Source organism: Enhydra lutris, unplaced genomic scaffold (genome assembly GCF_002288905.1).
Source record: "Enhydra lutris kenyoni isolate GAN:26980312 unplaced genomic scaffold, ASM228890v2 scaffoldscaffold17, whole genome shotgun sequence".
NCBI lineage: Eukaryota > Metazoa > Chordata > Mammalia > Carnivora > Mustelidae > Enhydra > Enhydra lutris.
Genome location: NW_019154101.1, coordinates 35,826,063 through 35,841,423, shown reverse-complemented (window position 1 = coordinate 35,841,423; position 15,361 = coordinate 35,826,063). Strand labels below are relative to the sequence as shown.

Sequence of the window (15,361 nt, the reverse complement as noted above, 5' to 3'; positions counted from 1 at the left end):
TATTGCCTCTCATTTTGGTAATTGCAAAGGAATAACTTTAAAAAAGAAGTATTACTGACCAAATTTTTAAGTGGATGTGTGCTTTATGCAATTCCTAGATTTAGTAATTTAATTAAACATAGCTTTTATTTTTTTCAAAATCCATTAATTCTTGTACTAAGTAGATTCATGGGTCTGCAGACCTGTCGAAGGGTAAAATACTTTATTTGCACAAATTTTTCTAATATGCAGCTTTATTTTATACTGAATTTTACTGTTTGCAAGTTAAACAGGTAAGACATTAAAAATAAAACTATGTTAACTGAAGATAAAATGCATTTCCCACCAACTGTGATGATGGGCTACATTAAGCTTAAGGTGTCCTTCTGTGATGAAAATTAGCTTTCTAGAAAATTATTTGTTCCATTCTATATTTCTTAGGTAATATTATCTATTTAGGGGCAGAGAAGAGTGAAATTAAAAGGTGAAAGATATTTTGCAACTTGAAGTTCTTTTGTTACAAACTGCAATGTGAAATAAAATGTGAAGTTTAAGAAAGTTTTGAGAACAAGTTGAAGTTGGAAATTCTTTGTGAAAGGGGAAAGATTTAAAAGGATGAAAAAACATGCAAAATTGACTATTCAGTATTTTTGATATTACATAATTCCCACCTGGATCTTTTGGTACTGACCAAAACGTAAATAATGTTAAGATTGAATAGCATCCATAACAGAGTTAGTATTTAAATATGCGGTTGGATTTTCTCTCCTAAAAATCCTTCAGTTGTTTGGACAAATGAAGTTGAACTTTTACTCCTGATGACAGATTAGCTACTAGGACAAAATGGTGAAGTGGCAATGCTCTTAGAATGTAAAAAACCAAAAACCAAAACAAAAAGACCTGTAAATGGAGTGCCTTTAAACTAAATCCGTAGTGAATTAGGGCATTTTATATGTCAGTTTACATTTTGAAGTTATAAAAAGAGCCCCTTAAAAGGAATATTTTTCCAAGAATGACATTAGACCCATAATTCTAGCCTAGTTTTGATTTAAAGATAATGATATTCATTGAATTATTCAATAGAATGCTACTGTACTCTATGATTGATCATGTTTCATTGTAGTCTAAACAAAATGTGATGGTTGAGCACTGGATAGGTTTCTTTCATGAATTATCACAGTGAATACCTAAGACTTGGTTAACTGATTTGATTAAACTAGATGACCTCAGACATCCTTTCAAGCCTCTCTATTAAATTCTTCTGGAAACAAATGCAAATTTGATTGAAAAATAGAATCTCTAGTTTTTATTATGTAACAGTACTTACCAGAAGCTACTTGAAATTTGGACTCTACTTTAGTGCAAATTCATGGTCCTTGGGAAGAGTGGATCAAATCTGTAGACAACAGTTGGTGAGCTCAGCTCAGCCTGTGTAAGCTAGAAATTTTGGAGACACTCTCATGCCAGGATTGTAAAAATAGAGTAAAAACTTGCAATGAAGAATTCTATTATCAGTTATACTTATTTTAGCAAATTTAGAGGGATGCGTGTGTGTTCTGCATGCACATCTTAGACGATATAATGTTAACGAATGATACACGTTGATTTGAATATGTTGGTATAACTTTTTGGATATTTCTTGTGTGGAGTCTGCACTCGAATCCAAAAGTAGTAAGACACAACTCTGCAACTGTCTGAGATTTATGGAAGCCCATTTGAACATCTATACCCCAAGTCCCTGTATCTACACTTAATAGAGGGACCCGATTCCATTTTGAAGATCATAGAAAAATTCTATTTTGCTTTCAATGCCAAATCTATTCTTTGGTGGTTTCAGGCATTTACTGCATAAATTTCATAGGCTTCATAGAAGTAAAGTTGAATAATTATAAAAGACATTCATAAAAATTTTGTCACTCAAAAAAAAAATGTACCCCTCAAAAGAACAGCTTCTGGGTTGATATATAAAACACTGGAAGTATTTGAAAACACATGGCATTACCCTTTTCTAAACAGGTATAAATCGAATGAAGATTATGTATATGTCAGAGGACGTGGACGCGGAAAGTACATTTGTGAAGAATGTGGGATTCGCTGTAAGAAGCCAAGCATGCTCAAAAAGCATATCCGTACTCACACTGATGTCCGGCCTTACGTATGCAAGTTATGTAACTTTGCCTTCAAAACGAAAGGTACAATTCTTATCTTTTTAGAGGAAAATTCCTTTTTTTTTTTTTTTTAATGGCTACCTTGGATTCTGAATACCATTTGATAACTCACTTGCATTGACAGTAAGACGGTTTTGGTTTTGAAATGTATTTTCTCCCTTATGTTAGCAGTCAAAGGATGTCCATGAGACAATGAGGCTCCTTTTATGACTTAAGTAAGAGCTATAGACTTGGGGCCAGGCTAGTTGTTTCCGAAGGAAGTGGCTGAGAATTGCCTGGATTGCTCTTGCTATTACTCTTTGTTGGAAATGTTGTGTGGTCTAGATAATCTTTGCACTGGTACTGATATACCACCGGGAGACAGTTCATGCAGTGGCATTAGAAAAGCAAGGCAGCAGCTGGGAAGAAAGCATGTGCCCATGGTCAGTTTCAAGATTATAAATAATGTAGAGACCCACAGACTCCCAGGTGGGCCCCTCCATCCACAGTCGCATTAATTATGCATAGAAGTTTGATAGCTTGTGTTCCATGTATTTATCAGCACAGAGAAAATTTCTTACTCTCAGGCCACAACTGTGAATCTCATAAAACTAGGACCTGCGTTAAAACGATACTCTGTCTTTTACAGGTAGATTTATATGAAAATATTTTATACAAGAAAGTTGCTTTGATTGTATTTCCATCATTTTATAAAATCATGGAAATGTACATACACTCAGTGTTCTCAGATTACAGACAATAGTAACTTAGAGGTCGTTTGAGTTTTGTAGAAGTACGTTCACTGTTTGCTGTAGATGTACTTTAGATCTAATGGATTTTTATCCCCTCACTAACCTCATATGATTTCCTATGTTTTAACTTAAAATTGGCAGGCCCATTATTCTGCTCCCCTACCTGTCAAGAAAAATAAATATCAGATAAGATCATCTTTGGTAGAGAAATTTGTACCTATTTTCTCCCATAGCCAATATCCTAAATTGTCTTATCAGGTTTGTCAGAAGTATAAATGAGTAGACTCTCAATATACCTGTTTCTTCTGTATTAAGAAGTATCTCTGTTTTGGGAGGTTTCCTTTGAAGCCGTGTAAAGGAGGAGGGAGTGTTCATTTGCATTTCAAAAGAGATAAACATAAGGTCCTTTAAATACCATCCACCTTTGCAGTCAAGCCTTTTATTTAGAACTTCTTCAAGTCTCCCTAGGACATAAGAAAATACAAACTTTGGTTTTATAAACTGCAAATCTGCTAGTCATTACCACTGGTAGATTTTCCCCGGGCATAAGGGTTTGCCGTGGGTATAGCTATGTGAAGAAATGTCACATTTCTAGGCTTTTTAAAATCAAATTAAAAAATAATAATAATAAAAAAATAAAGACTTAGTTTCTATAACCTTAAAAAAATCAAATTAAATTTGGCTCCGGATCACTGTCATGGAATTTCAGCAGGAAATAATTTATTCTTGGTCATTATTGGCATTTCCTTGTCATCCTTCAGGAATGTGCAAATGTCTCAGAATCTTAAAATGAGCACAATATCCTGGGAAACCCTTTCAGTTTTCCATAGAAGTGACTGTTGTCCCAAACCATGTCATCTGAGTGCAGATGCTGAGCGCAGTTGTGGAAGGAGCACCTCCTGCAAGCCCGGTGCCTCTCTTTCAGGGCCCTCCCTCCCTCCCTTCCTCCCCTACATCCTCCAGGCTACCCCCCCCCCCCCCCCCCACTGGAATCCCTTTAGAAGCTCAGGGCTTCAGTCAACCAAAGCCAGGGTGGAGTTATTTCAGAGCCAGATTTCTAACTAAAAACCTACCCTGAAGATGAGAGTCCAAAGCCTGACTGCCTATTGAAATGGAGAAAAAAGAGAAAGAATAAATAGATGAAGAGAAACATATTAAGATCTAAATAAATTATCTTGACACCTACCTACACACCCATCCACATACACAGGTAACTTGCACCTGTGCAGAAGCCAGTGTTTTCCATTAATATACAGATGTATTAATTAATTTATAGATTTAGGAATTCTTGATGACCTGGCTCTAAAAATTTTTGAGATCTTTGAAACATTTTTAGATAAATAAGAACTGTAGCGGCCTGGAAATATTTGGAATTACCAAAATAGATGGAATATTGCAGAACTTTAAAAACTACTGTCATAAGTTTGCTAACATATACCAGACAGATAGATGGTAAACACTGATAATGATATTCCCTGTAAGTAGTTAGCTAAGTATATGTATGGATCTTTGAATTTATTTACAAGATTGGCCTTTGCATAAGTTTGCATAATTTTTTTCTTATGACCAGTGAGGAGCCTGGGAAGTTGATCTAAATTTGATCAGTGCCAGAAGGTCTGGGGTCTCAGGTGTATTAATGAGAATGTTTGATCTGAACCTTCTCTGAGGTATGTGACCCCGTTTATGTCACCCTGTTTATATCCAGGCCTAGGAGGCTGGCCTGTTGGGGCCAGAGATATTAGATCTCTTCTCAGCCAGGAAAGCCTGGGATTCCCAGTCTTGCTTGGAACATGCTCTTAAAAGGTATGACCCTATTCCACAAGTCTTCTAGAGGGAAGGAAACTTGAAAATGGGCCAAAGTTCTGAGTGGTTCATGTATTCAGGAGCCAGATTGTTCTCATCAAGTTCAAGGCAAGGGGTAGTGGGTAGAAACAAATCTATGTTATCTCAAGATAGTTCATTTCTAATTTGGGAGCAATCATCACATTTTTGTAATGAATTCATTTATCCTTTTTTTGCTTGTGTTTTCTAGGAAACCTAACAAAGCATATGAAGTCTAAAGCACACATGAAGAAATGCTTGGAGTTGGGAGTTTCAGTGACATCAGTGGATGATACAGAAAACGAAGAAGCAGGTATTACAAAATTTAGTTGACTGACCTCTTCATTCTTCACACTGGGGCTTTGTGGCTGGGGTGACAAAACAAGTTTCGATATTTTAAAAAACTGATCACATTTCATTTTATTAAATATGAAACATAGTGAAGAAATCTGACATGTTGAATTGCTGACAACCTACTGAGAAGAAATAAATGCATTTCAATTCTGACTGAAGGGGAAAAAAGGCCTCACTATGAAAATACTTCTTTCTAAAACTGTAAAGGAGATCTAATTATTCTTGTGTTGTGACAGGGATTTAGATTTTATGAAACATCTGGGGAAATTTGAAAAACAATTTAATGTGCCATTATTCCTATTAAGAGGGAAAAAAAAAATCCATCATTAACATGAATAGAAAACTTGAGGTCCAGTCAGACTTTCTGAGATATATCACTTATATATAAGTTTATACCTATAGAGACATATTGTTGCTCTCCTTTTCTTCTAGCCTCATTATTAACAGCATTATCCATACCCACTTGTTGAGTGTTTTTTATGGGTCATGTGACATTTGAGACATAAGGTCCTACTCTAGAGTTCTTTTGTTGGATGGGGATGAATCAGATTAGTCATAAAAGGATAAGAACCAGTGTAAGGTCTCCCAGCTAAGTTCCTAGTGAGTGTGATAGGAGTTTAGAGATGAAACTATATCTAGGGGCTTCGGGGCTGGAAGGGAGATTTTGGAAAGAGATGGCATCCAAATTAGCTCCCATCCTTGACGTTTGGACCTTGATCTTCACTGTCTGTTCAATTGTTTCAGAAACAATGGAAGATTTGCACAAAGCAGCTGAGAAGCATAGCATGTCCAGCATTTCAACTGATCATCAGTTCTCAGATGCCGAAGAATCGGATGGTGAGGATGGAGATGATAATGATGAAGATGATGAAGATGACGATGACTTTGATGATCAGGGAGATTTGACGCCGAAAACAAGATCAAGAAGCACCAGTCCTCAGCCTCCTAGATTCTCATCCTTGCCTGTGAATGTTGGCGCTGTGCCCCATGGGGTTCCTTCAGATAGTTCCTTGGGGCATTCTTCATTGATCAGCTATTTGGTTACTTTGCCAAGTATTCAGGTTACTCAGCTGATGACACCAAGTGACTCATGCGAAGATACTCAGATGACAGAATACCAGAGGTTATTCCAGAGCAAAAGTACAGACTCGGAACCGGACAAAGACAGGTTGGACATCCCAAGTTGTGCGGATGAAGAGTACATGCTGTCTTCGGAGCCCAGCTCCTCTCCGAGGGACTTCTCACCCTCAAGCCACCATTCCTCACCAGGATATGACTCTTCACCCCGTCGAGATAATTCACCAAAGAGGTATCTGATACCCAAAGGAGATTTATCACCTAGAAGACATTTATCACCTAGGAGAGATCTGTCACCCATGAGACATCTTTCACCAAGAAAGGAAGCTGCATTGAGAAGAGAGATGTCACAAAGAGATGTTTCACCAAGAAGGCATCTGTCCCCAAGGAGGCCAGTATCACCTGGGAAAGATATCACGGCAAGAAGAGACTTCTCTCCCAGAAGAGAGAGAAGATACATGACCACCATAAGAGCACCATCTCCCAGAAGGGCTTTATACCATAACCCACCATTGTCCATGGGGCAGTATTTGCAAGCAGAACCAATTGTATTGGGGCCTCCTGTAAGTATGATTAGTTTTCTCTTTCTAATGTGAAAGCCAAAGTGTGTTGATAACACACTTATGTGAAATTTGTTATAACATGGGTATCTCTCATGGGGAACAGTGAACTTGGTTACTGAAAATAGCAGGGGACATTTTCTCACATGCTGTTGTTAGTAACACGACTATGGCGTTACCCCAAGTGTAGTATTGCATCAGAGCAGTAGTGCATTTCCAGCTGGGAACAGGTGAGGCGTTTCTACATGCTTTCTAAGCTTCACTAACTATGGACATGAACTGAAACCTTTACATGAGTAGGAAAGGTAAAGTCTTTGGAATGACAGAACTGTATAGACAGACACTGTCAGGGCCACTGGGGTATCACCTTATAGAACTTTGCCAAGTCAGGATTAGGCATTAGCATTGATTTTCAATACTTTTTTTTTTTTTTTAATAAACTCATGACCTTGCTCACAGTGAGCGATCATGTGAAACCAGTGAGTGACTAGGAGAGGAGAGTGACCCCCGTGGTATGTTGTGAATCAAAGGCATGAACCTCTCTGCTTTTCATGTCATTACTACCACCTCCTGCTCAGTGAGAGTCACTCCAAGTGCACTGCTCAGTGAGGTGGTGGGCCCAAAGTTGGGAGATCTCAGGGAGAAAGTTCCAGAGATTTCTAGGGTATGCCCTCATTAAAATGTAAATAACAACAGTTAACAGTCATGAATTAAATATAGGCTGTGGGTCTAATGCAAATCTATAAAAAAAGCATCTGCCCTGGCTAATTCCATAGGATGGCAGACCTTGATGTTTCTTTCAGTGTGTATAGGATTTAAAAAAATGAATGAAGCAGACACTTAGCATAGACAGATGAATGACTTTTGAGTTTCTTTGCTTTAAATGTGTTTTTGTTTCCTGGAGTCTACTTTTTGCTGTTCTTTCTTTGTTCTGGGTTTCTGTTGTGTGGCTCAATACCTCCTTCCAGCCAAAGGCACCACCCATTTCCAGCTCCGTCTTATCACTGTCCTGGTGGCCAGGCTCCTTCCTCTCATTGCCTTTTCACTACCTTGGGTCATGAGCTGAGTGTATCATTTTTAAACTTCAGGAAAGTTCCCTGCTGAAATTCACTCCCTGGCCCCGAACATCATCTTTTCACAAGTTGGTACCAATTTAGGCTTTGTGATACAATTACAGCAGAAACATGCACGCAGTCAGGACATGCTTTGTTTGCCAAGATAATGAATTAGCAAGCTAAGAAAAAGAGGTACATTCCCACAGGTTTTTGTGTCTTGGTGGTGTTAAGTAGAAAAGAGAGATCTTCTGAAGTTTATGCCACTACAGTGTAAGTAGAGAGTCGTAGATCTGCAAAAAGCCTGTGTGTTGAGGCTCTCCTGTTCTGGCTGTGGCCGGGTGGACTGAGACTGAGGTATCTGTGAGATGTTTGGACATCTTCAGTCAATTGCAGTCACAAAAATATAAGCCTTTGATGCCAGTACACTATTGTTATTAAAAACTAATAGCGACTCACAGTCAATTTAGGCAAAGGAATTGAATGAGGGGACTAAGGAAATTCACCTAATTTTTGGATATATGACCAGAAAGTTGTTGGAAAGAAATTGGTTTTATTAATCACTGAGTTTGCAGCCAGTTTTTTTTTTTTTATTTTTAATACCAGTTCACCTGGATGCTTAACACAATGATTAAACTTTACCATTGATGAAAGCCAACTATAGAGTCATTGGTCTATTACCCAGTTAAATTATCTTTAGAAAATGTATAGCCTGCTGCTTCATTCATGTGATAAGAGGGAATAGATCTGGGAATGCTCCCTGAAGAAGGGGCAGTTGGTCCAAAGCACTTCCCATTTAATGTTTTTTCACATCATTTTTGAGGGGCAGAGAAGGAGTTAATCGTTCTGTGATGTTGCCAGGGCAAAACAGAAGTGACAGTACTATGGGAAGCTTTTCTCATGATTGCTGTATTGGAGGAGTGCTGTACCCTCTCTGAATAATGTATGAAAATATTAAATTAGAATAACCCTAAAAATAAACCTTTTTGATAAAAATACTTTTAGTAATTCCTTGTCTTGTTGCTTGATATGGGCCAAGTGGTCATAGGCCAGTGACTGTGGCATGAAAGGATCTTCTAGGCTAACATGACACACTTATCCTCTGGATCAGCCTGGAGTGCTAGTTTCCAGGGAGCAGGTTTGGAGGAGACGATACTGAACCACTGGGATCATACTGCTCTACTGTTTCTGTCCTAATGTGCTGTGGTTAATTTTAATATAGATAGATGATGATAGACAGACAGATATATAGATATATAGATAGATAAAAGGAAGGAAGAAGCAAGGAAGCAAGAAAGGGTGGGGGGGGAGGTCTTTCATTCCTCAGTATTTTTTGAGGGTCTAACACATGTGGCTCAAGGATGGTGATGAAAAAATGTTAAAGATTTCTGGCCTCAACTTTTTTTAATTTTTTTTTTTAAGATTTTGTTCATTTGACACAGAGAGAGAGAGCGTGAGAGAGAGGGAGAGGAAACACAGGCAGGGAGAGTGAGAAAGGGAGAAACAAGCTTCCCGCTGAGCAGGGAACCCGATGCAGGGCTCGATCCCAGGACCCTAGAATCATGACCTGAGTCGAAGGCAGACTCTTGAATGACTGAGCCACCCAGGCTCCCCTGGCCTCAACCTTTTTAAGCAAAAAACCTTCCTATTCCATTTTTAAAGTTTTGGCAGATAAATTAGCAAAGGAGACAGAGAGAAATGTGTCTGCTTTCCAGTATGTAGTGCAAAGAACATTGTGTCTAGTCAAAGAGTCAACATTCAGTTCTATCACTTGCTATCTGTGTGATCTTGAGTAAGTCACTTAACCTCTTGGCCACAGTTTCTTAATCTGTTTGTGGCAGTCAGGGAGGTGGGCCAAGCAGATTTCTGTCCTTGAAAGAATTTGCCATTCAGCGGTGAGGAACGCTGTAAACTGACAGCCTCCTGCTGTTAGTGCCATCAGGATAGGCCTCAGTTTTCAGGCTAAGGTTACACTCTCCCTGCAGACCCCAGCCAGTGACTGAGCCTAGATCCATCCCAACTGAGCCCCTGCTTCCTCTCCTCTTTACCTTCACACACATCAGATCCCCTGCTTCCTCTGCCTCCCAATGAACCCCTTACACTCCTACCTCCTTCTTTGCATTTGCTTCCAGAGCACCTACTGACAATATTGAAGAGATGAGTGGGGTGAGAGACCTGGTACCTGGGTTATATATATACACACACACATACATACACATAACACAACCCACACGAGTTCATTATTTGCATTTCCATATCGAGGCGTTTCTTACCAAGATTTACAATGATATCACAATGAGAAGGCTCAAATTATAAGACAAAATACAGTTGCAGATAGGGTAAAAACCAAGGTAGAAAAATCATGTTGAGAGTTTCTCTGGAGGTTGAAGAAGGGGTGAACGCAGGGGAAGAGGATGTATAGGAAAGGCCTGGCAGTGTTTGGGGGAGTGGAAGTGCTTACATGGTAAAAATTCTACTGGCACACTTACTTCTGGGGTTGTCATTATTTAATTGCTGATCAGCAAAGATCTGAATATGACACTTTCATTCTTAACACAAATAGAATTCTGATGGGTTTTGAATGTGTTGAGTATATCCTAGGGTTAGAGGACGCTTCACTTATCACTCCCTTTGTTAGCCTGGAGTCAGAGACCCCATGGAATGGGGCAGCTCTCTTTGGCCCTTCACAGACCCCCATTCTGATTAGGTGTATGCAGTGGATGTCACAGAATAGCAACCAAAGCAAAATGGAAAAATGACCAAGCTACATTTCATTTTAAACTTTGAATCTTTTTAAATTATAATTAAAAGAGGATTCATTTAGTTATCTTCAAAGATTATGACTGTAGGTGTCACAGTTCCTCCACCTTAACTGATGTTTGATGTAGGAAACATGACTTTTTCTAGATTGGAGCAAAGACAAGAGGGATTTGTTGTTTTGTTGTTGTTGTAGCATTTATATGACTGTCATATTATAAAATTCTCACCTTCCCTAACTTATGAGGTCCTTGTGATTATAGGATTGATTTCATCACTTCCCCTGCACTTCCAGGATAATAATTTGTTTCTAGCTTGAACAAGGTATAGCCCAAAATAGGATAAGGGCTAAGCATGGCACAGAGTAACAGAGATAATGCTTAATTTATCATTCCCAGGCTGGTCTCACAGTGTAAATAGAACTGAATGAATCACTGATGGTATAGAGCATACGCTGAGCTTTAGAACTGAAACATCCTTGAAATGAATTAGAACTTTTTTGGAGGGGAGGGTCTCTCTCCTGGTTTATTATCATACTTGACAAGTTTATATCTACCTGACTTTAAGTTCTCAAAAAAATAAAAATAAAAGAACTGCGTACCTTTTAGATGACAGTCCATTAAAAGAATGAACTCAGGAATTAAAACCCTGCTAATTTCATTCAGGCTTGATAATCTCATAGTCTAAGTTGAGTTTTGCTACAGAAAGTAAATTCTCTTTCAGGACTGGGACCATAAGATCTGAGTTCTGGTCCCTAGTGTTAAGTGTCCTCATTCATTAATTGCCAAGATGGTATTTAAATGAACATGATAATATCAACAGAAGATATTAAAACATAAGAATCTTGGGTTCTCGGCTGTGTAGTTGAGTATGAGTTGAAACTATTTGACATTTTTAATGTTAACTATTTTGATGGATAGTTGCCTTAAAAAAACTGGCCTTGATTTATCATTTGATAAAGAACCTATTCTTCCACACAGGGTTCCTCTTGAGTGGAAATTTGTTCCTTTAAACCAGTGTGTTGCACATCAGACTAACCAGTTTGTCTATCACCACTATTTCATCATCTGTTCTGTGGAAAACTTAAAAAAAAAAAAGCCAATTTTCAGGCTTGTCACTCCAATTATACTCAACACTTAAGAAAAATATTAAAAATCTTCCCAGTATATAAACAGATGGCAATTGTTTTACTTTCTTTTGAATTTAAAAACCTACTATTAGTGTTTTTTGAACTTTTTCTGGTAATCATGCATTATTTTCTTTTCATTCTCTTTTATGGAAAAAACACACACACACACATACACACACACACAACTGAAATGTGTCTCTGTACCTGGTGGAAAACACACTGCATGTTTTATCGTGTTGCTGTTTAAAAACAAAAGTCACTTTTCACAGACTGACAGCTTCATTCAAGGCTTCTAAAAGACAACTGAGAAATCTCTTGTGTCCTAAAAAGCGAAAAATTGGTAAAGGGATGAGGTAGTTTTAAAGTGTTTTGAATGAGTGAGTGAGTGAATGAATGAGTGACTGAAATAACTTGACCTATTTGACCTTGCTTGAAGAGTACCAGGTCCTAAAGGTTGTGTTCTCTGCTTCCCCGTGCAGAATTTAAGAAGAGGATTACCTCAGGTTCCTTACTTCAGTCTCTATGGAGACCAAGAAGGTGCTTATGAACATCCAGGCTCCAGCCTTTTCCCTGAGGGTCCTAATGACTATGTCTTCAGTCATCTTCCACTCCACTCTCAGCAGCAAGTGAGAGCTCCTATCCCCATGGTGCCAGTTGGTGGGATCCAAATGGTTCACTCCATGCCGCCGGCCCTTTCTGGTTTACATCCTCCACCCGCATTGCCTCTGCCAATGGAGGGCTCTGAGGAAAAGAAGGGAGCCTCTGGGGAACCCTTCCCCAAGGATCCCTATGTCCTCTCAAAGCAGCATGAGAAGCGATCGCCTCACATTTTGCAGTCATCTGGTCCACCTAGCACGCCCTCCTCCCCTCGGCTGTTGATGAAACAGAGCACTTCAGAAGACAGCCTAAATGCAACAGAGAGGGAACAGGAGGAAAATATACAGACTTGTACAAAAGCCATTGCCTCTCTCCGGATTGCCACAGAAGAGGCCGCTCTGCTTGGGGCAGATCAGCCAGTGCGGGTGCAGGAAGCCCACCACCAGAAACCCTTGGAAAGTGCACATGTTAGCATTAGACACTTTAGTGGACCTGAGCCAGGTCAGCCCTGTACCTCAGCCACCCACCCTGACTTGCATGATGGTGAAAAGGACAATTTTGGTACATCACAGACTGCATTAGCTCACGCCACATTTTACGGCACGAGTCGTGTGGATGATAAACAGTCGGGCTTTCACAGCGGCAAAGAGTTACCTTCAAGCACAGAGGGAGGCAATGAGCCTTCAGCAGAGAAGAGTCAACTACATTGATCTAAGATGCATGGAGACTTTCATTTCCACATTTTTCCCATTTTGTTTTTGTTTTTGTTTTTCTAGAAATAGAGGTAATCAAGTTTATAGCATGCCTGTCCTAAGTTACCGTAGTTTGCTATTATATATACTTTTGTTATATCAAAAGAATTAGGTAAATTAACAAGTCATCATGAGCCTGACCAAAACAAAATTTGAAATTCACCTATTGGGTCTGGTACTTTTAAAATTGTACAGATGTTTGTGCCTTTTCTTTACTTTGCTTATATTCTTATAAGCATTTTTTAGCAGTAATTTGTACATATTTTAGAATTTGTGTATCTGCTTTGTAATAAATGTAATTTCTTTCCTTTTTTTGGACACTTGGATCTAAATGATGTAAAGCAAAACAGCATCAATATATATGTGAGGTTGCACTAAAACATATTTTTATATGATTAAAACTGAACAGCTTTTATGTACAGCTCTGATTCTGTAATACTAATATTTATTTACTTTGTTTCATAAATTGTACATTTTTTCTTAATGTTGTGGATTGCTTTTCTATGTGAAGCATGGGATTTACTGTTGCGTAACTAGAACAAAAATGTATATTGTAAACAAGATATTTAAACTAGAGTATCTTATTCTGCACTTATGCATTAGTTAAAAAAAGATAAAGGATGTATCAGTCAGTTCTTAACTCTTGTAAATTTTTTTGTCTCTTGTTTGCTGGATTGACTATAACTTAAGTGCTGATTGTGATTTTAAACTTATAGTACCGTAAAGCATTAAAGTAAACAATGTGCTATTGTGAGTTTTTTCAAAGCTTTATAAATCAGTTATAAATAATATTAAAAGTATTTGGTCTTATGTGAACATGTTGATCTATATACTCATCTAAAAATATGGGAAAACATTCCGCCCCATGTAAATATGTACAAGTGCATCACTGGTACAATTTTATGTAACTCAGTTGGACACTAGGTTGCCACAGACCTATGCTAGGGTGTCTTTAAAAATTAAAGTGACAAAGCACATGGGACTGTGTAGAGCTTGGTTATCGGCCGGCCCGGTGGCTTGGCAGGCAGTGCTGTGCGCTGCCTGTGGAGAAGACCTGGGCTTACAGATCTCCTTGGTTCTTGCTGCACAAGATGGTGTCCAGAACTAAGGCTGCGATGGCGGGGACGTGCTTGGACTCTGAGGGTTAGGAGTGGACGCAGGGAAGGGGTGTGGAGACCTCTCACCAGCCTTTCCTCTCAGCCAGTCCACATGGTAACAGGGTTGGCATCAGCTTTAGGGGAAGCCACTTCACCCTCTTAAAGAGGGGAAGAGTGTCAGGCTCCTGGCTATCTCAGGGGGAACAGGGAAAAGAAGCTTTCCAGGGAAGAGAATTTGTGGGAGGATGATGTCTTTTGTACACAACCTGCAGAATGAGCTTTGGTTAGTGTGGAAGGTTGGCAGAGCCTTTGTTTGTAGGTCCGGAAGAATGGAAGAAAGGGAGGGGGTACAACAACACGTGTGCACACACGCACATGTGTGTGCATGCACACACACACACACACACACACACAATCTGGGTTATCTTTGTGCTATATAGTGGATTATAATTCTGTGAAACCAAGTTTGTATATTGAATTACATTAAGGAGTGTTCTTTAAAAAGAGAAATAAATATACAATTACATGCTTGAGGTGTCTAGTTTTTAATGTGTTGTTTTACATTTTAATTTCTTGATTTTGTTTCTAAAGAAATTTTGATACCACCAACATACCATCTGTGCTTTTAATTGCTAGGCTTTGCCCATTCCGAGGTATGCTGAGCATGAATGCTTTTAACAAGTGAGAAGACAGTCAGTGGCTTCCATATGTCATTCAATTAGGACAGATAGTGGTCACCACCGTGTGAGCTCTAGAAATGGAGTCACTGGATCCTAAGCATGGGCATGGGCAGAATACATTGCATCTGCAAAGAGTCATGAATAAATCAAACGATCATTTCCTCTTCTGCCTCCCTCTCAGTAGGCATCCATATCTGAAATTCCACTGGGGAAATCTCTTTATTTTTGCTCAGGTGACTGAAGGCAAAAACCAACTGAAATAAATATACCCTAAAATATCCACAAATCACAGTTCTTTAGTACAAAAGAGTAGAACCTTTTTAATAATGAAAGTGGAGATTCACTAAAGGTCAAAATCTATCAGTATTCCCATTATAAAAATCTCAAATTGGTGGATTTGCAACTTACTTGTGTGGTTTTACAAGCCGGACTGTCTTTTGAAATTATGTTTTACAGAAGTGAATTAAAGGTCAACACAAGTGGCCAGCCTAAAATCTGTCTCTCATTGAGAAGAAACCCTGAAACATTGCATTACATAGGGGTGATTTGTGTGTCTTTTTCCTCATTGTGCGTGTGTGCGTTTGTGCGAACCCTTCTAGTTGCTTCC

General features: G+C 38.8%; 1 protein-coding gene across 1 annotated transcript in view; it reads left to right on the top strand.

Moving 5' to 3' along the window:
- The window catches only part of LOC111147651 (human immunodeficiency virus type I enhancer binding protein 2), an 85,356-nt gene extending 70,755 nt beyond the window's left edge, over positions 1-14,601 (top strand). Inside the window, 4 exon segments of the mRNA XM_022503848.1 lie at positions 1,996-2,171; positions 4,911-5,012; positions 5,798-6,693; positions 12,108-14,601. Of these exon segments, the coding sequence (XP_022359556.1) occupies positions 1,996-2,171; positions 4,911-5,012; positions 5,798-6,693; positions 12,108-12,935 (2,002 nt within the window). The 3' untranslated portion in view covers positions 12,936-14,601.
- The last annotated feature ends 760 nt before the right edge of the window (positions 14,602-15,361 follow it).